At 36.6% G+C, this 20,424-nt stretch overlaps 1 protein-coding gene across 1 annotated transcript in view; it reads left to right on the forward strand.

The window, feature by feature from the left end:
• The window catches only part of LRP1B (LDL receptor related protein 1B), a 714,787-nt gene that overhangs the window by 665,652 nt on the left and 28,711 nt on the right, over positions 1-20,424 (forward strand). The window contains exons 80-85 of the mRNA XM_088058617.1: positions 1,756-1,979; positions 2,237-2,343; positions 4,017-4,133; positions 6,038-6,211; positions 6,738-6,863; positions 14,129-14,293. Of these exons, the coding sequence (XP_087914743.1) occupies positions 1,756-1,979; positions 2,237-2,343; positions 4,017-4,133; positions 6,038-6,211; positions 6,738-6,863; positions 14,129-14,293 (913 nt within the window). The remainder of the gene's footprint in view (positions 1-1,755; positions 1,980-2,236; positions 2,344-4,016; positions 4,134-6,037; positions 6,212-6,737; positions 6,864-14,128; positions 14,294-20,424) is intronic.

Genomic DNA, 20,424 nt, shown 5'->3' on the forward strand with positions numbered 1-20,424 from the left:
GTGCTTAACTATTCAGCTATTTTCCCAGCATTATCTCATTAATATTCAAATATTGTTGCCTTTTTTGCAGCTGATCAATAGGTTAATTGGTTTTATAGTGCTGCTTTAATATTGCCACAGAAATTTGGTTTTAAAAAGCTTGAGAATTTCTGAATTTTAACCCAAGTTTTTTTTAAATGGGTAAGTTTTCAAAGGTTACATTATAACTTTTATATCTAGACTTTGATATGTAAATCAGGACAGTAAACTTGAACAAAGTCACCTGCATTTTCAGGTAATTACATTAATGCAAAAATCCATCTCAACCAAAATTGCTCCATGGAATTAGCATATCAAGAGCGTTCCTCAGAGAATAGCTTTAAGTAGCTCTCCTGATTTTCTGTGAAAAGGCGTTTAAGACTGGTTCAAATTCAAGCATTAAAGGAAATAGTAAATATCAATTCTTCAGAGTTTATTGACAGATGCAGAAGAGGATTTCATCCCAGTCGAGTTCAGGCAGTCAAAGTGTGCATCATCGCATACCAAAGAATTATGAAAAAATACTTTTTTTAAAAATCAACTGTGATGTGACCCTGTTTTTACAGAAATATTGTTTTGTAAATGCAGTGATGGATTTTGCTGCTTTTTTATTCCTCTAAATAGAAAAGTAAGGTTCTATATATCTATAAAATACACCTTCTATGACATTTTTGCAGAATTAAAAGTTTACGAGCAATGAACTCTCTAAATTCACCCTTGTGGTCCTATTATTTCACCTAGAGAATGAAATGACCTTTATTTTATGATGACAGTAGTCTACAAATGTCTTGTGGTATTAGGGAACTCTGACACTTGAGGAAAAACAAGTTATTTTAGGATTTTCTTTCCTGGTTTTTAGTTATGTGGCTTTGTAGCATTTTGTCGCTTCATTTTTTAAGGAATATCTGTTTTTTGTTCATAATTTAACTTGATGTAGTTATAACTAAGTATGCAAATGTTTGTATGTGTAAATTAGCTCATGCTGGTCTTGAGGTTTTTATGATACACTACATTCCTGTTGGAAAGAGTTGGGTAATCCTATTTTACAGGTGATACTCATTTCTGCAGGAATTCCAGTAAACTCTAGAGAAACTTGAATACATAATACATCTCCTATTTGCAATATGAACTCCCATCCTTAGGACCAACTTTTAGAGCTAAGCCTTAAAGATTAGGAAAAAAAATATGGAGATCCCACATTTGATAAATTTGATGTCATAATCAGCCAAGCCTCTTTTATGTGTGAAGATGAATATTCATGAATACAGAGGTAATTTTATGCAGTTTTTTAATTGCGGTGATTTTCTCTACCCTTGGCAGTCACTCCTGAGGATGGGCTCACATTGCATTCACTGAGGGCTTTGGGAAGGACCACCATGCTGTGGTTCTGCATGGAATAAAATAGATGTTATAGTCTTAAAACTTCCTTTTCCTTCGGTTTCAAATTACAGTCCATAACACTCATCTGCTTCAGTACCAATAGCTCAAGTAGTTGATGCCAAAGTGACTTTTCCGTAAGGTGGGTAGCCTTAAACTTGAGGAAACAGATTTGAAGCATTGACTTGTTCTTCTGCATGGAATAGAGGTGTCAGCAGATCCCTCAGAGCTGAACTCCTGCAGGTGCTGTTTACCTCTTTCCAGCAAAGTGCTTCTGAAAAAATGACACGAATCCGTGGCTGTGCAGCTGCTGTGAAACACCATTTCCACCAGTCTGACTGCAACATCTGTTCTTTTCAGTGTCCAGAGTTCAAAAGGCCCAGGGGCATTGCTGTGGACTGGGTGGCTGGGAATATTTACTGGACTGATCATTCCCGAATGCACTGGTTCAGCTACTACACAACTCACTGGACCAGCCTGAGGTACTCCATCAATGTGGGACAGCTGAAGGGACCCAACTGCACCAGGCTCCTCACCAGCATTGCAGGAGAGCCATACGCAATCGCTGTAAATCCTAGAAAGGGGTATGTATCCTTCAGCATCACCCTGATTTGGTAAGTCAAAAAAACTGCAAAATGGGGAAAGGGAAAGAAAATTATCTTTGCAATTGTCTACGCTTTTCCAAGTTGTTTATTTAATTTCATGTTCAGCTTACCTGAGTGTAAGCCGAGACCTCTGCTCTGCCAGGAATGTTGAAAGGCTCGCAACAACTGAGCATCAGTGAAGTGTCTTGAGGCTCTGTGTAGGCATTCAGCTTAATTTTTGTGTTCAATACTTTCAGGATGATGTACTGGACAGTTATTGGGGATCGTTCTCACATAGAGGAATCATCTATGGATGGTACTCTGAGAAGGATACTGGTTCAAAAGAACCTGCAAAGGCCTACAGGTAAACATAATATTTTTCTCAAATGCCTGGTGCTCACTAACTCAGGAAGATTTTGGTTTCTCAGCTAAAAAAAAAACAACAAAAACCAAAACACCAGACAAAACACACAAGAAACAGGAATTTTCTTCTATTTAGTACCTGAAAATACTTTAGTAACATCCTTCTGTGTTTTCTTCCTTTAATTCATGGTTGAAAATAAATGTCCAGGGAATTTTAAAATTTTTTCATCAGACATTTAACACAGGCCCATGTAGAGGGAATACAAAGAAAGAGTTCAAACCTTTACAATTTCCTCCTAAATAGGACTTCACTAATATTGTTTACACAGTTCTTAAATTTATTACCACATATGGTTCTCCTATTTCAAATAAAAGGGAGTGAAAGTTTGAGCACTTGGGCTTGACTTCACAGGATTTACACAGAAATGACTATCACAGGAGTATTATACACATCAAACAAATAGAAACACTTCTTTTATCTCTGACACCATGAAAGATACACTGAGAATGTTAGTTATTTATTAATTTGTACTTAAATCTTCTCATTCAAATGCAAAGAATAATTTAAAGCTGGGGAGTGGGGACTGCTTCTAAAACATGTCCCTTACAGGTCCTGTGTATCACACAACACTAACACATTGTGATTGCTTTTACCAGAAATTATTCCCTTTAGCCATATCCCTGAATGCCTGTGTTTCTTTTAAGTAGGGTTTTTTTAAATGGAGTTTTAAGTGTAAACATATTTCATTGGTCTATGAGTCAGATTTTCTCCACTTGTTCTCATCTATCTGTAGCTGATTAATTTATGACCTTAAGAGGAGTATTTTCGCTGTTATGTATAATTTCTTTTGATGTATTTTTCCTGATTTACCTACTTACATAAATAGGAAGAAAAATACCTTTTCCCATTTTTATTAAAGATGCACTGCAACTTCAAAAGCTCAGAATGAAATTATTTTATGGTTCCAGTATCTTCTTCAGGCTGAAGTTTTTGACATGACCTAAAATGGCATAGTAACCATTTAATCTTCATCTGTTAAGAATGGACTATTTGATCTAATTATCGCTTAGAGGCTGGGTTTTCATAATATCATTGACCTTTTATTGTCTTTTGTTTTCTTGTTTCATATACAGATGAATATATATATATATATGCCAATATAAGTCTTGCAGCACTAATGAAATCAAAATAATCTGATTTTTAATTCTGTAAGACTGCATGGGAAGTACTGGTGCTAGAAATGGGACCACAATTAAATATCTGTGGAAACAGGGTGCAAAGACTCCATGAATCCTGAACTGCTTGTTTTTAACACAATATCACACTGGTGCAATTGGCATATTAGATTTTGGTTGGGAGAACAGGTTAGAGGATTTATTTCTATATTTAATTCCCACCTGGAATTTCTATCCCTACCTGCTGAGGAGAATGTGTTAGAAAAGGTGCTGACCTTGGGCACAATAAGGTAAAGAAAGTCAAAAACCATGATTGCTCCAAGGGGAAGGTTTAAGTGGGAGCTGTGATATTTTATTATTTTTGGTGTCCAGTCTTTTCATTGCCACAATATTTTGTGTACATAAGAATATGAATGACATAAAAATGTAGAGTTGCATAAAAATGTGAATTTTTTTTTCAGGTTTTATGTTCCTATTTGAACTTTATCTCCTTTGTAGGTCTCGTAGTTGATCAGTTCAGCCAGCGCTTGTTCTGGGCTGATTTTGAGTTATCTGTTATTGGCAGTGTTCTTTTTGATGGATCCGACTCAGTTGTGTCTGTGAGCACGAAGCAAGGTATGGAGAGCCTTGGTACAACATGATTCCTATTTCATTTTATTATTTTATTTTATTTTATTTTTTTTTTTTATTTATTTATTTTATTTTATTTGGCTGAAGATTCACTATTCAGAGGGAAGGATATAAGCAAAAAAAATCTGTCATTATTAAGTAATATTTTGTGTTTTTTCAAACATTATCTAAACAGATAATATTTTAGATAATTTAATTTTAGCTTTATGATAATCTAATAAAATTACCTTAGGGGAAAAAAGATTCAATGATATGTGCAGATCTCCAGATTTAGGTATTATTGAGCAACATTGTGGTTAATATTTAGCCTTGGTCTCACTTGCACTTATATTATTTTTTAATTTATTATATTATTATATTATTATTAAATTATATTATTATATTATTATGCCTGCATTGAATGGGAGTTTTAAGGGTTGCAGTTGATCTGAATCAGTTCTGTGAGTTTGGCTTAATAATAATGGGCTTGGCTTTCAGGTCAGTGAGAAATCACAGAATTCCCCTAACAGAATGGGAATGAAGAAAGTTCTTTTTGGTCTAAAATCTTATGGTGAGGCATATTGTTTTCAATTGCACAAATGGCTTTTTAACAATGTGTCAAGTAAGAAATTTATGAAATTTCAGTAGAAAAGAGAAGGAACACATTCAAAAGCATGTGAAAGCAGCCTTTTGGGGAGGATTGCTTAGTGGGCAGCTGGTTCTGGAGAATTGTCAGGGCGCCATTATTCCTGGTGCTATTGAGTGTTCTAACCCAGAGTTCACCAGGATATTCTGAAATATGCTAGGAGGAATCTCCCATAATCCTAATTGGGCAGGACAAGATTGAAATAATCTTATTTTGGTTTAAAGGTGTTTTATTCCACAATTTGTATCAATATACATGAAGATAATTATCTGAAGAGAGATCACTTTGAGTGTAGGGGTCTGACCACAACCTCCTCTAGCACTGGACCAAAGGAAAACTGGGGATTTTAGAAATTGCTTTGCAATGAGTGTAAAACCTTCAACCCATTGAATTAAACACGCATTAAAGAATGAATTAGAATTCATACATATTTTTATGAAAATGACATACTGAGTACCAAGCATTGATAGCATGAAAGAACAATTGGAAGAAATAAAGGCTACTGATGAAATTAAGTAAATACAAGGGAAATACAAACCCATTTTTAGAGTAAATGGAGAAAATAGCTGGCAGAAGGTATCACATTGGTTTTTTACGGCTTCAGAAAGAGATACATCTCAGGCAAAGAAGTTTTAGTTAGAAACTATTACTTTATTGAGGGTAAATGTGAAATTCTACAGCCAGTTGTACACAGGAAATCCAACTGGTGGCTTAATAGGCCCTCAGAGCTCTTAAAAATGAGGAGCTGGTAGAGTTAACAATTTCTTTTGCATTAATTTACTATAATTGTGATTTTAAAAAAGTGTAGTACAAATCCTAGCATTTCAAATATGTTAGGAAGGAGCTGAAGAAATGTTTTGTCAGAATAATTTCTTTGATGTGAAGCAAAATGACCTCTTTCTTCCTTGTCACATACATCTATTCAAAGTGTTGTACGTAAGGAACAAGCAGAACAAGTCTGTTCTAATTAGTGACTTGTTACTAAAGGGTTTCCTTTTTTTCAATGATCAGCCAGTTTCTGAGGCTCAGTTGTGTGGAAAACTGATAAAAAGCTTGTAATTCAAGTTGTCTGCAAAATGGGAGAAGTTTCTTTGAGGAAGATTGCTTTTCTTAAAGGTAGTTTTTGTGGGGACCAAACAAGCTGTCTGAAAAATCATGTCCTTAGGTGTTAATCATAGCAATTAATTGAATTTTACTTTAAAAAAAGTTGTTTATTGTTTGAAAATTAATATATATTTATATTTACTATCCATTTTTATTCAAGGTTTACTGCATCCACATAGGATTGATATTTTTGAGGATTACATATATGGAGCAGGTCCTAAAAATGGTGCATTTAGAGTGCACAAATTTGGCAAGAGCCTTGTAGAATATCTAAGTGTGGATGTTGATAAAGCAAAAAGTGCCTTGATTTTTCACCGCTACAAACAAATGGACTGTGAGTAAGCATAATTGCTTTAAATTCAATATCACCTCAGGGGGGATAAAAGTAACCAAGTTGTATAAACCAGAGCTTGATTGTACAAAGTGAAAATAGTCATATTTCTTGATATAATTTTGATGCATTTTCACTCATTTGAAAGGACGCTGGACAAATCTATACACAAATGTCTTTTGTACTTTCACTGTAACTGAGATATAAAAAAAATTGGAAGAGAAATGAATAACAATCCCTCTAGCCAGAAGCAGATGAAATTTTTTTATTCCCTGTTACCAATACATTTTTTGGTAATAGAATAAATTCTCTCCTCTGGTTGGTCTGGCACTGCTGTTTGAGGGAGTGTGTTCAAGGACTTGAGGCTGCTGATATCCTGGGAAGTGGAAGTGTACCAGAATTTTTGTATCTGATTATTTATCTTTTCTTAGCTTTAGAACATAGTTCTAAATTTTTTAAATGAAAAAAAAAAAAAACAACAAAACAACAAACCAAAACAGTATTTCTAATATTTTGTCTTTTTAAACAGTGCCTAATCCCTGCTTGGACCTGACGTGTGAATTCATTTGTTTACTCAACCCTTCTGGTGCAACATGTGCTTGTCCAGAAGGAAAGTCATTGATGAATGGAACATGCATTGATCAGAGCCTCCTAGGTAGGTGATGCAAACTGCAGGAAAACCAGAAAATAAACAGCTGGTCAGTTTTGGTCATTGCAAAAGGCCAGGCTGCCTGTGAGTGCAGAGTTTTGTGATGTTGTTCAATAAACAGCTAACACTGAAAGGAAAGGTGAAGAAAAAAGAATCCCTGATTGAAAAGATACCTCCCCTGCTAATATTCACCAAAATGAAAAATGAGCTTTCAGCTTAACTGGTACAAGGTGATACTTAAAAGTGAGTGGGTATAAATACTGACCAGAAGAAGTTTGAAAATCACTGAGGTGTTTTGGAACCCAAATTAAACGTGAGTCATTTAGGAGAGAAAAAACACTTCAGCAATGGTGAAAAGGCAGCGAGAGCAACACAGCAAATAATAATGACTTGGAGGCAACAGTCAAAGAAAGAGAAAAAATCTTGCAGCACTTTTATCTAAAATTATATCTTCTGGGAACCTCTATAATGACTAATACTGAGACACAGGAAACCAGATTTCAGGAGAAAAAAGCCTCTAAGTTCTTGCTGTATTTTAGCGATGGAAAGGAATCTTTTCCATAGAAGATTATTAAGTACTTTAAAACTGTCCTAGCTCTAATTTAGGCCAAACCTAGTTTGGTCATGCTGCTGGGATGATTTCTTAGCCAGCTTGAATTTTAAAGTCTTCTGGAAATCACAGAATAGCATTTTTTGTGTGTATTATGTGTATTAGGATGTTTTTCTGATGTTTAATTCAAGGCTCAGAAGTGCAAGTGATGGATATTTTGGTGAGATCCTCTGTGCTTAAAGTGCTCAATTTAGCAATTAAATTAATTTACCTGAAATTTCATCATTCTCTGGGGAAAATCTCACCAATCTATACTGCCTAGACTTTAAATATTGAATTAAGAGGACTGTGTTTTAATGTTCATGATGTGGTATAAATAAAATTGTCCAGCTCTGGACACAAACCAGTCAGACCCTTCCTGCTTCTCCAAGTGTCAGCTCTTTGTCCATCTCAGGTAGACACTTGCCAAGAATTCCTGCTGCTACAACACCACTTAAAAATTATTTCAAATTACCCATATTTATTACTGACGTGTTAAAGAATGGACAAAGAAAATAAATTTGTTTTTCATTGAAGACTTTTACCAGTTTGAACTCATCATTTCAGTAATGCTCCATTTTTACTAGTGGGCAAAAAGATTATGCTATGGTAATGTTTTCAGGAATGTGTGTTTTTATTAAAGATCTGAAGAGGTTTTTAAATTACTTGTTGTAAGTTTTTATGGGTAGACAGAAAATGCCTAGAGAAGCATTTTTAATATATTGATAATTTTCAGTACCTTCCCATGGCTGCAATATCTGTTATGACTTTTTAAAGGACTGCTGAATAAGTGTTTCCTTAGTGTTTTATTTACAGTTATATTCCAAGTAAAGTCCAATGTAGGCTTTTCCTTACTATTTTTTTATCTGTTATTTTTTAATAGTAGACTGCAAGTTTTGTAGTATCACAGACATTTCAAACTATGAATTGAAACTGCTGTATCATAGTACTCTCTAATAATGTTTTTGTACTATTTTGAGATTTTTATTTTTTCCTATTATTAAGTGTAAGTGAATGTTAAACGTTTGTCTCTTGCTGACACTCCAGCTTCCAAGTACCAGCAGACATTTCTGGAAAGATCAGAGTTGACCCCAAGATCAGCATCTTGAACAGATATAGGTTTATAATTAAAGGCTGACTGACAGTTACTTGTCACTAATAGCCTGGAAACAAAACCAGAATCAATTTATAAATCAGGTTATTTTCCTTTAGGAGGTTATACAGTACAGAATACAAGCTAGGAGCTGCAGTTTTCCTTTCCTGATGACAACCTAGAAAATGTATATGAAATATTCCAGACCCCACACATTCACCTTAAAGCTATATATATATATATATATATATATATATATATATATAATAGTTTAAAGCTATTCAGAGCTTTTTTGGCACAGTTAAGGATGTCCGTAACCCAAACAGAAAATCCTGCCTTGCTTGACTGTAGACTGTTGAAGGGTGGCCTGACAATCCAAAGGGAGGTTATACAGATGTATTTTTTTTCTATTGCTCTGCAACAAAATCCTGATTCAAAGTCAGTCAAAATATTCTTGTTGATTTTGGTGGTCTTCTGGTTTTTGAGGTGTTCTGGTTTAATTGTACTTGCACACAGCTATTTTAGGTCTTGTAAGAAGTCTTTTAGAAATTAGTAGCAGTTGTGGATATCAAGAACTAGTAGGGTTGAATTGTACTTTTTGAATAATATATAATTCAAGTTACAATGGAAAATAGTAGAATATTGAATAGTCATAATATATTTAATGCCTTTGAGTGTTTCTTGAGTCTTTTAAAATGGAGTAAGGAAACTAGTAATAGATTTCCATGACTTGGCAGAGCCAAAATGGGACAGCCATCTCCAGTTCAATTCAATTCCTTCTTAGTCTGTCTACCACAGTTTGGTGGCTGCAAGGTAATGTCAGTCTTGCTCTGTTCCTTGTGCTTTATTCCAAAAACTGACTCAGATTCTTGTTCACTGGATTGTTCAGTTTCTTTTTTTTTTTTTTTAATCAGAAGAAAATGATATAACTCCTAAAATTCTGCATACTGGTACTCCTGGCTTGGTCCATTGTGTTATTTTTTCTTTGTGAATCCTACGTGAGGAATTTTAAATATTGACTCCTCAGTGGTTTTCTGTAAGACTGAATCCAGATTGCCTCAGGCAGCTGTTTCCCCAGCACCTCAAGCAACTGATGAGAAACAGCTTCTGGGTTTGATTTGGAGTTTTCAAGCTGGAATCATTACAACATATGGCAGTATTGCATCATTGGGAATGTTTGGGGTTTTTTTGTAACAAAGTCAGTACAAGTTCCAGTGTTTTCTGAGACAAGCTTCCATCTCATTTTTCCCTGGATGACCGTGACTGATGGACCAGAGTTCTTTTGGGGTTTATTCATTATCTAAAACAGGCTGGACTTTTTCAGTTTAGAAGCTACTCTTTCATTTTCCTAAAGGAAAGAGCAGAGTACCACCTCATTTTCCTAAAGGAGACCCCTGGATTTGCACTCGTTAGGTTTCTTGTATCAAACTGTCTGTAACACAATGAAGCCTAAAATGTACCCAGAGGATGAAAATGGAGAGAGTTGCACTGGAGGAAGACACAGAGCCCCACAGCTGAATGAGCAGGAGTAATGAACACTTCCAAGAGTTCCCTGTTCTGGAACCTCATGTTCATCACTTTCCTCATAGGAGGGGAACATTTCTGCTCTTTTGCTTGAATGGAAAGCCTGAGGAAAAAATCCCAAAGACTTAGAACTGATGATGCTTCTGAAGAGAGATGAAACATTTAATTTATCATGTTGTTCCCTCAGTTTCTGTGGGGACTTGCCCACTGCATACAGAGATTTCAGGCAGAGAAAGTTCTTTTGCTGGGGTTGGAGAGGTTCATCCCTTCTTTTTCAACCCCAAAGTCTCCCTCAGGGAGAAGGAGCTCCTGCACTTCGGTCCACGCTGTCTTCTGGGGCGCTGTGCTGCTTTTTCAGACTTCTTAGATAACAAAAAAAAACCAAAACAAAACAAAAAAAATATTACAAAGAAATCTGCTTCTGCTTTGAAAAAAATCTTCTATTTACAGCATTTCTTCTGTATTTACAAAGGGTTATTGTTCCGAGAGTTGTTTCCCAGTACAGAGAAAAATGGGTGTCAGTTAGATTTTCTCTCTGTGCATCATTTTCTTAGCCATTCTCTTCCTTTTAAAATTGTAAAGAAAACAGATTTTTTAAGAGGGAAAAAAAATAAAAGTGAAGGGAAAAAACAGAGGAGCATCTGTCTTACAGCCTTCAGACAAAATTTGAGGAGAACAACTTGTTCTGATACGTTTCAGCATATGGAAAATTGTACAACTCTCATCTGAAGGAAGATTTATTGAACCTTTCCTCAGCATTAGAACTCTGCTATCTGTCTTTTTTTAGGTGCATTCAGGTCAGTAAAGGATGAGCTGCACCTTTGTCCAGTAGCACCTTTGCTATTTTTCCGAGAGCAAATGACTTTCTGCCCCATGGGATGAGTAATTCCCACTGTGGGGAGGTGAAACTTTTCTTGTCCCAAAGAATGTAGGTCCCAAACCTTGTGCTCTGTAACATCCTCTCCCTATTTAACTTGCCTAGTCCAGAAATTGGGGGATACTTCAGAAGGGAGAAAATAACAAAAAGATGCATTTTTCTCAAGAAAGAGTAGGATTGTTAAAGAAATGCCAATAAAAGGTGTGTCTTGTGTAAGTGGGGGAGAGGAATGGAATGTCAAAATATTGAACAAGTGGAAAAAAATATGCCAGTAGAGTTCACAAAGCTTTGATTTGCTGTTTTATCAGTGTTTCTTTATAAGATTTTCCTTTTTGCTTCCTGTAAAAGGGAAGAGTCAAAGATGAAGCTGATAAGCCAAAGTCTATTAATGTTTGTGTCAAACAATTTTACTGGGAAGAAACACATAAGAGAAATGGCAAACCAAAATTCTTTGATTATGAATTAAAGATGTTAAGATTAAAAAAGGGAAAACAAGGCAGCAGAAGACTATATATCCAGATTAGGGGAGAATATATAAAATTACATGATCTGTAATCTTTTCTTTCTTTCATGTTAGAGGGATTCAGTAGTTAGACTATGGGGTAGGATAACAATGAAATACCTCTGTTATTTCAGAAGTGAAAAGAGCAGCTGAGAGGTCTTTAAGCCTGAGTTTAGCAAGCTCAGAGCAGCAATGAATACTGGAGTTAGAAATTTTTCTGATTTTGGCTTTTTAACAAGTTTGTTCCAAGGGTGGGTACTTGCTAGAGCTTCTTCTTTCTGAGATATTCATTCAGTAATTACAATTAACTGTATTTAGCTTTTTATATCAATTCTTCTATATTTCTCTCCTGTATTCCTTTTCTTCCTGTCTCCTCCTATGGAACTGTTCTGCTCATGTCTCCCACACAAAGGCAGGCATGTCATCCCTTTTTGTACTCAGCTGATGTGAATCAGTATAATTTGTTTCTTGTATTTATCTCCAGACAACAAAGCAGCAGCATTAAACTCCATATATTGCCCAAGTCTAATATACTGTTTTAAAACTGCCTTTTCCATTGCACCTTTCAAGCCTCTTTCTCAGCTTATTGAAAGTCCAAAATTGCTGTATAACCATTTCTCCATTCCATATTAGAGTAGTACTGAAACTCTTGAGTTTAAAATGTTTCACAGAGAACAAAACCAGTAGTAATTTCCATATTTTTTATTCCAAATTTTATGTCTTAATTCTGTGGAAATGCTCTAAAAGAGAAATAGATGGTGTTTTTAATGCACTATCAGAAAGGTTCATAAAAATGAGAAGTTGTCTATACTTCACTCTTATTTATTCTGGTTTTGCCAAGTTCTGCTCCATAAACTTATGACTAATAATAAGTAAAACAGATAAGATAAGCAAAACAAAAATAGACCTTATCTCCAATAAGATATGCTACATTATCCATTCAAACAACTTCTATAATGAGTAACTGAAGAACAGTTCATGGAACATCAAAGGATTTAATGAACCACCCAAATTAAGAAAACACTGGAGCATTCTCAAACTCCCAAATACAATGTAGCTTTCTTACAGCAATTGTATATATCCAACGTGGATACCAAAAAATCAGGTGCAAACAGGATTTCATGTTCTCATTGTAGAACACATCAAATAATGAGGTGCCAGACAGCCCACCACGGGAACTTTAAGATTTTCTGCCTAGCTGCAGCTTAATTTTAGACTGGTACAATTATCTGAAAGACGAGAGTTTCCAGAAGTTTTGTTTAAATAGGTTCCACCTCAGTTTTTGTGTCTGCACCATCCCAGCACTGCCTGTCACCCTGCTGAGGAGGGCTGAACACAGGCAGGAAAGAGAGACTTGGGTGCATCCAAAGGAAGAGCTCTGCACAAGCACAGTTGTATTCCCAGGTTTTACAGAGTTCTTTTTGGAGAGAAATTTTTAGGTAGAGAACATCCAACATTCCTGAACTCTGGACTTGCAACACATCGTGCTCCTTTAAACCCCAAAGGAGTTGCTGTGTCTGTGCTGTGCCAGTCAATGTTAGACCTTAACCAGTCAGGGACAAATAGGAACTTTGACTCTTTTTCATCAATTGTTTGACTAAAGTAGATGAATTCAGCAACATTCTTGCAGCTGGTGGATCTATTATTGAAAAGTTCTCGGTACTTATGGCATCCCTCTTGTTTAAAACCATGTTGGCTCAATTCCTGGATTAGTTAGGAAGCAGCCTGGCCTCACAGGATTGTTTTACTATGTGACAAATGAAGTCTTATTGCTGAAAGCTTGATTTGGCCTGGAAAGGTGCTTTTCTGCTCCTTTAGGATTACAGTTCTTTGTATGTTTGAGCACTGTACGTGTGCTCATCTATAATTAATTTGTTGTTATCACTGAGTGATTTTATACCTTGTTCATTGGAATTAATAGAGGTTTACTGTTCAAAATGTTTCTAAGAGAGGCACAACTCGAAGTACACAAAGACTGAATCTGGCCTGATCAGAGTTTGTGTCCCCTTAGACCTCATCACTATGAGGGTGGCAGTGCTGCCATAAGAATTGTGATTGCAGAGCAGCAGGCAGCTTTCCTCTCAGGGATTTTATAGTCTGAGCAGAAGAAAAGAAATTATCAGAAAAATATGAATTAGGAGCAACAAGTTTGTATGCAAATACCAACTTTTGAATAGGATTTAAAGGCCAAATAATTTCCTTTTAAAGATTTTGGGCAGGGCTCAGTTAAGAAGGCTGCTAGTCATCAGAGAGTATGGGAGAGAGATCCAAAAAAAGCTAATAAAAAAGGGCTCAGATCACCAGAAAATGACTGGAAGTCTTCCAAGATCTCTCAGATGAAACCAACATTCAATTTTCTAATTCTCAAGCTAGGAATTATAGTTTCAAACAAGAATTCATACTATCATTACTAACTTAGATCCTAGGGAGGCCAACTTCCCTGTGCCATGCAAGAGCTCCCACCAACTCCACATCTCCTGAAGCCTTTCCAGGGCTTATGGTCTCCAAAGTGTGTGGGTTTTTCTATGGAAACAGAAGGAATAGTTTACTTTCTCCATTCTCCCAAGTGGTATTTTTCCCCTCACTGACAGAGACCTGTGGCTGTGTTTGAGATAAGTCCTGATTTGCCATTACATGGAGCTGGGGCTGTTGAAGCTCTAGAGGTGTGTTTGTGTTCTTGCTGCAGATGACAGCTGCAAATTAACCTGTGAGAATGGAGGGAAGTGCATTATAAATGAGAAGGGGGATCCCCGATGCCACTGCTGGCCAAGCTACTCTGGAGAAAGGTGTGAAACCAACCACTGCTACAACTACTGCCAGAACGGAGGAACCTGTGGGGCCTCTCTCCTTGGTAAGTCCTTCTGAACAGCTCTATCCTGCTGTTATACCTGCATTAAATGTTTGAACTTGTTCCATTTTATGGTATTTTCTCTTTATTTGCTTTGTCTGTACATAAACAATATGCAAAAATAGCAGCATATTGCATGCATTTTGTAATCAAGAGGGCTTCACTTATCTGGGTGTTTCAGCACAATTAAAATGTAGAGCAGAAAAGAGAGAATGTATGTAAATATTCAGTGTAAAGACCCACGTGTTGAGGTGTAGCAGTGGAATTGTAAAGCAAAATGTCCAGTCAAACCACATCTACAAGTCCATGCATCTTCTCTAAATTTATATCAATTCACCCCCTAAATTTATATGTGCATACACACATATTTTCTTAAATAACTGACCTCAATCCTTAGTCTTACTGAAGTTCACCACATAGGAATTTTATTTATCTAATTCTTAGGAAGACTTTGTTTATGAGAACTCAGATCCTCATTTTTCTGAAGGAAATTGAAATTACATCTCCTGGGTTCAGGGGTTTATCCTGTTAAAAAGCAAGCATTTGACAATTGCTCTTTGTCCCTAACACATAAGCTTTTGTATTTTGTATAATGATTGGAAAACTGTAAAAAGAAGTACTCTAAAATGTAGCAATTCTGTGAGAAAGGAGGAGTAGAACTCTATTTTCTGCTTCAAGGAATATTTAAATATTTGATTCAAAATACAAGAGTTGGAGAAGAGCTTGCTGCCTCTTTCTCAGCAGCTTTCATCTGCTTAAAATGCTGTGAATAATTTTCTCCTGTGTGGTGAAATGGCCACCACCCTCTGAAGAAAAGTCCAAGCCTAAGAAGTTTGTGACTGTTCATCACAGAGATCTCTCCCAGTAATGCAGAATTATATATCTGAATCTCTGTGGCAGAGGGGGCTTAGATTGTAAAGATTTCCTTGACTTTCCTATGTAGTTTGGTGATTTAGCCCCACTTGCTGGCTTCTCTGGAGCCTCTTCCCGTTGACTGAGGCATGGTGGCAAAATTCCAAGTGAATGCAAGTCCAGGAATTTATTCTTTCAGTTCTGAGTAGTTGAGGGTTAATAATGTTGTTCATAATAATGACTAAATATCAGAAAATGAGGATTACTTGTACTGGAAGTTGATGAATTAGACTTTATACTGCTCCTAACATCTGATGGAACTACTGACACAAATGATAAGCAGCGATTTTTATCAATGTGGTGAGATCAATAAATGCTAAGTGAGGACGTGCAAGTGAATGGAAGTGATGGTTTAAATGGCATGCAGAACTTCCTCATCATCTGAAGAGAGGATGTTTATTCCCGCATTTTTACACGTCTGGCATCTAATTGATTCTTTTGTGGGGTTAAAAGGCTTAATAAAATTAATAACTTGGCTCCTGGAACTCAGCTCTGTTGTGAGTCCTGCAGAGACCCCAGGGTTTTATTTAATCCTTTTATTTTGGCAGTAGCCACAGGGCTCGCTCACCTCCAGCAGTTTGTTTTCCCTCTCCCAGGCAGCTCACACTTGCTGTGCTCACACAGCTATGCTATCACATGGATATTTTTAATTTTCATTTTCCTGCTAAATCCAGGCTCTGAAATCTCTCAGCCTTGCTAAAACAATTAGTGCAGTAGGTTTTGCCTACTAGGTTTCTACAAGTGGGTAGAGGCAAGATATGACCAGGGTCCAAAATACACTTTGTTGAATTCTTACAGGGGCCTGGGGAGGCAGGAATCAGCCTGGGGAGGCAGGAATCAGCCTGGGGAGGCAGGAATCAGCCTGGGGAGGCAGGAATCAGCCTGGGGATGAAGGAATCAGCCTGGGGAGGCAGGAATCAGCCTGGGGATGAAGGAATCAGCCTGGGGAGGCAGGAATCAGCCTGGGGATGAAGGAATCAGCCTGATGTTTGGTCCCAAATGGAATGATGTGTCTGCACTAAAGTGCATCAGGAGAGCCAGCACGGGGGTGACCACAGCCCACATTTCATTGTTCAATGCCTGATTTGGGGGAATCTGAACCTTTAACGTCAGCTGAAGTTTATTGTAGCACACATGACCAAAGTTTGCCTTTAAGAGCTGACACCAGCACAGAGCTGGTTCTGATGGCTGTGCATACCCCCTGATAGGGGTATTATTACTCTGTTGTGCTGGGTCCCTTTAGTTTCATCAAATTTTTAAGAGTCATATTTCAAGTTAACCAGATGTCCTACCTGCCATTTCCAATTCATGAGGGTAGCCATGCCATGAAGCCCACACCATAATTTTCATGTGCTGGAAATGTGGTAAAAAGACCCCGTATCTTTCTAAATCACAGTGACTCCAGCCAATATTCCAGATAAAAATGTTCAGGTTGATGTGCATCTCATCTTCCTTGCATGTGTAGCCCCTGGAGACTGTAAATATTCTATTAAGAGGAAATCTCTATTTCTTATCAGGCTGTATTTCTTATCTCTATCAGTCCATAAATCGTGTGCTACTGAAACAAACTAGCATGCCAGTGAGATGCCCCTTATCACAGTTTAATCTAACCCGTGATGTACTAAGGCTGTTATGTGTTTTACAGAGAGAAGTTACACTGGACTTCCCAAAAGCATTGAAAAATGTAATTAAACCAAGGAAGCTTAATTCTTCAAGTGTTTTTGTAGCAACCGTTTTGTCTTTCCAGTCGAATACACAGTCCTTAAATTGGGCAGGGCACTTGTAGCTGCAGGGGATGCACAATCCAGCCTTCTCCTTGTCTCAGCCTTCCAGGCAGAGCTGCTCTGCTGTGCCAGGCTCACGTGAGAGTTGTTAGTCTGTTGTTAGGTCATTCTTTCCCATTTCTATGCATAAGAATGAAAATGTTCTTTGTTACCAGGAATTGCTCCGTTTCTCATTAATACTTTCAGAATTTCAACATTATATTTTGTCTAGATTTCAAGTTGGTCCTGCCAGGTTGATCTGTCTGACAGCAATAGACTCACAGAATCATTAAGACTGGAAAAGACCTCTGAGACTGAATCCAGCCCTTAACCCAGCTCTGCCAGGTTCACCACTAAACCAGGTCTACAAGTGACACATCCCTTAAATCGCCGTCTTCCAATAGTTATATTGCAAACTGACTTTGATAAGGAAATCCCTCAATTTCTGTAAAGTATAAGATTACTATTTTAAAATTGTCAGCTCAGTATCATTTAACTTTGATCTGCTGTGCTATTGCTGTCTGTACCCCTGTACCACAGTGCTCACAAGCACCTCCTCAGCAAGCAGCAGTCATACTTCTGATCCATTATACACCTGACCCATCAAACTGACCTGCTAAACTCATGCAATCAAGTTCTACATATTTTCCCAATTTTGCCTTTTTTTAAAGTGTATTTTTGTTCCAAATGATGACAATTTTCCCTCTGGAAGTTGCAGAAACCATATGTGTGCCAGTGCCAATCCTAAGCAACCTGCAAAATGTAAATGACCTGTGACTATTTTAGCTTGCTTGACCCTCTCTTTCTTGGAGGCTTGAATTGCCCTTTTCACTTCTGAAATATTATTCTAACAGCTCTGATGCAGTCGATCTCACAAGTGTCATTTTGTACACATGGCCTCTGGAGAGTTTAGGGACTACCAGCAATTTTAGCCTCATGAGATGATGCTTCCAAAGGGTCCCCACAGCTGGAAGCATCCCCAGGAGTCAGGGAATTTCCTTACATATCACTTCTGGCTCAAAAAATGAGGAGTTTTCCTGGGAATGAACCTTGCTTCATATTCTGATCCAAATAAAATGATGCAGCATACAAAATACTCTTCTGGTGAACCTGTGTGTTCTACTGAATGTGTAAATCCTCTTCCCTTTGCCCACCTAGTATAGAGTAGTAATGTGATAACTAATTAAGTAAATTGCAGAGTACTGCTAATTTTTTGAAACATGATTGTGCTAAATCTTCGCTGGATGTGTTAAGTTGTAGAACCTCATTATCTGCACACAAATGTTAATTTGTTAAACAAATCCCACTGGCAATTCAGGGATTATTCACTGTTGGCTTACTTACTGCTAAGCCTTTTGGCAAATTCCTATGTGAATGTTATATAGCCAGAGATTGGAGCAGCTTTAATTAAAATTTATAAGTTTACGACAGTTGTATTGAACTACAATAATTGAACAAAGAAAATGTCATCAGTTAATTAAAAGTACACATCTGAGACATGTAATTAAAAGTTTGGGTGTAATAATGAACACTTTCCAGTAAGCCGAATTAATGGGATTTTGGGCAAAAAAAGTCAGTGTTACCATAAAAACACACTTTGTTTCTCCATGTAGTTTAAAGTAAAAATATTGCAGCAATATTTTACTAATTATCTCAAACACATTAAGTTAACTAGTTCACAAAATCAGGTAAATCCCTTCATACTATAAAAAAGGAATGTCTAATCATACAGAATTGTGATGTTTGTATCAAGATGAATGACAAAGATGTCTTTCCTCTAAATGAAAATGTATGAAATATTCTGAAAGAATCATTGTGTATGAAGCAGATATTCTTTTACATTCTATTTTATGAGCAAAAACAAGGAGATTTGGTGCCTACTGAAAACAGTCTCAGTGAAGAACCTGTTGTGCAAATGTTACATGAGTTCCAGGGCTTTTCCATGGTGTTGTCAGCAGGACAGGGAATGTGGGAAGGGTGAGGGTGGTGTTTCACTGGAGCTGATCTCAGGTCCCAGCATTGGAAAGAACAGTCCCTGAGAGTACTCAGAGATATTTAGAAATTGTTCTTTTCTCCTTTGATTTCAATAACACAGGGAGACTCTGTATCTGTTGGGATAGATCCCAATCAACTCACTAATTATCTTCAATAATGCAGCTTCTCTCCACTCCTATTGTTTCAGGAAAGCTAATTATGGTTCATCAGCCACACAAAATGAATTATTGCTATTCCCACAGACTGCTGATAACAACTACAAAGGACAAGATATTGCTAACAGAAAGCTCATGTAGAACCATCTCATTTCTTTAATAGTGACAGCAAGTTAAATATTGAAATTAATGGTTCATATTCACACATAAAAACTTAAAACCACACATTGCTGGTAGTGAATTTACCAGTGACTGGAAGAAACAAATAATGTAGGTTTTGGTGAAGACATTCATCTGGATGATCTCATTTTTCAAAACTTTCAGAAAGCTGACAAAAATAATGCTATTGATCTAAGTTTTAATTATGTTTTAAATATTTTTTAGCTTAATTTGGTGTTGAAAATTCACAGTATTTCTCTGTTGCTTAGGCAATATCATGAATGAAAATTGAATTGAATTCCTTAGAATTCTGATCATTGCAAAATATATGTAAATATAAGGTATAGGAATTCCCAAAAGAAGTCACCCACATATTATAGGGAAAGTAAACCAAGATATTTATGAGCAACTTTTAAAGTTTATTTGAAAAGTTATTATATAGACAATAGCTATGATGTAGCAAATTAAATTGACAAACCAGGAGTAACTACAGCCTCTGTATCTAAAACTAATTGGAAGATTTTGATCCCTGGTTGTTTTTTTTTATGTTTTGTAAGAATGGGCAAAACTACGTTTCATTGCTATGTCAAAAATTTCATCTATTTTTTCATATCCTACCGCTGAAAATAACTAATTTCTTAGGGTCACCATAATACATTCTCCTTTATTCTACTAAATTCTCTTCTGCATTAGAGGCAGTTTAGCATTCCATAAATCACTTTCCAAGTGAATATTTTTCTACATGCAAATGTGTTGTGACTCTTTCTGTGGTGGTGAGGGTCAAGAATTAAGAGGGAGTTTTAATTCTGTGTCTGTAGAGCTCTAATCCTGAGATTGCATGACCAGGGAAGGTTCTGGAGCCCTCTGTGCATGAGCTCATCCTGCAGTTTCTGATAGTTGGGTTATGTGACATCTTGGTTACATGACTGTTTCCTTTGCAAACATAAATCTGTGCTTTGACTCTATGATACAAAACCCTATGGCATCATGTGGCATTGTTTAATGCTGCAGTTTTGTTAAACTCTTCCTGGAACTATTTTTTAGTATCAGAAATAATTTAGGAGAATAAGGTAAATGATAATGTCATTACTAGTATTATTTCTGGTGTCAACAGTCCATGTATAAATAGGCAATGGACTGTAAACATTAC

Source organism: Pseudopodoces humilis, chromosome 8, assembly GCF_049639895.1.
Source record: "Pseudopodoces humilis isolate 2021_Gansu_Grassland_sample_001 chromosome 8, ASM4963989v1, whole genome shotgun sequence".
Lineage (NCBI taxonomy): Eukaryota > Metazoa > Chordata > Aves > Passeriformes > Paridae > Pseudopodoces > Pseudopodoces humilis.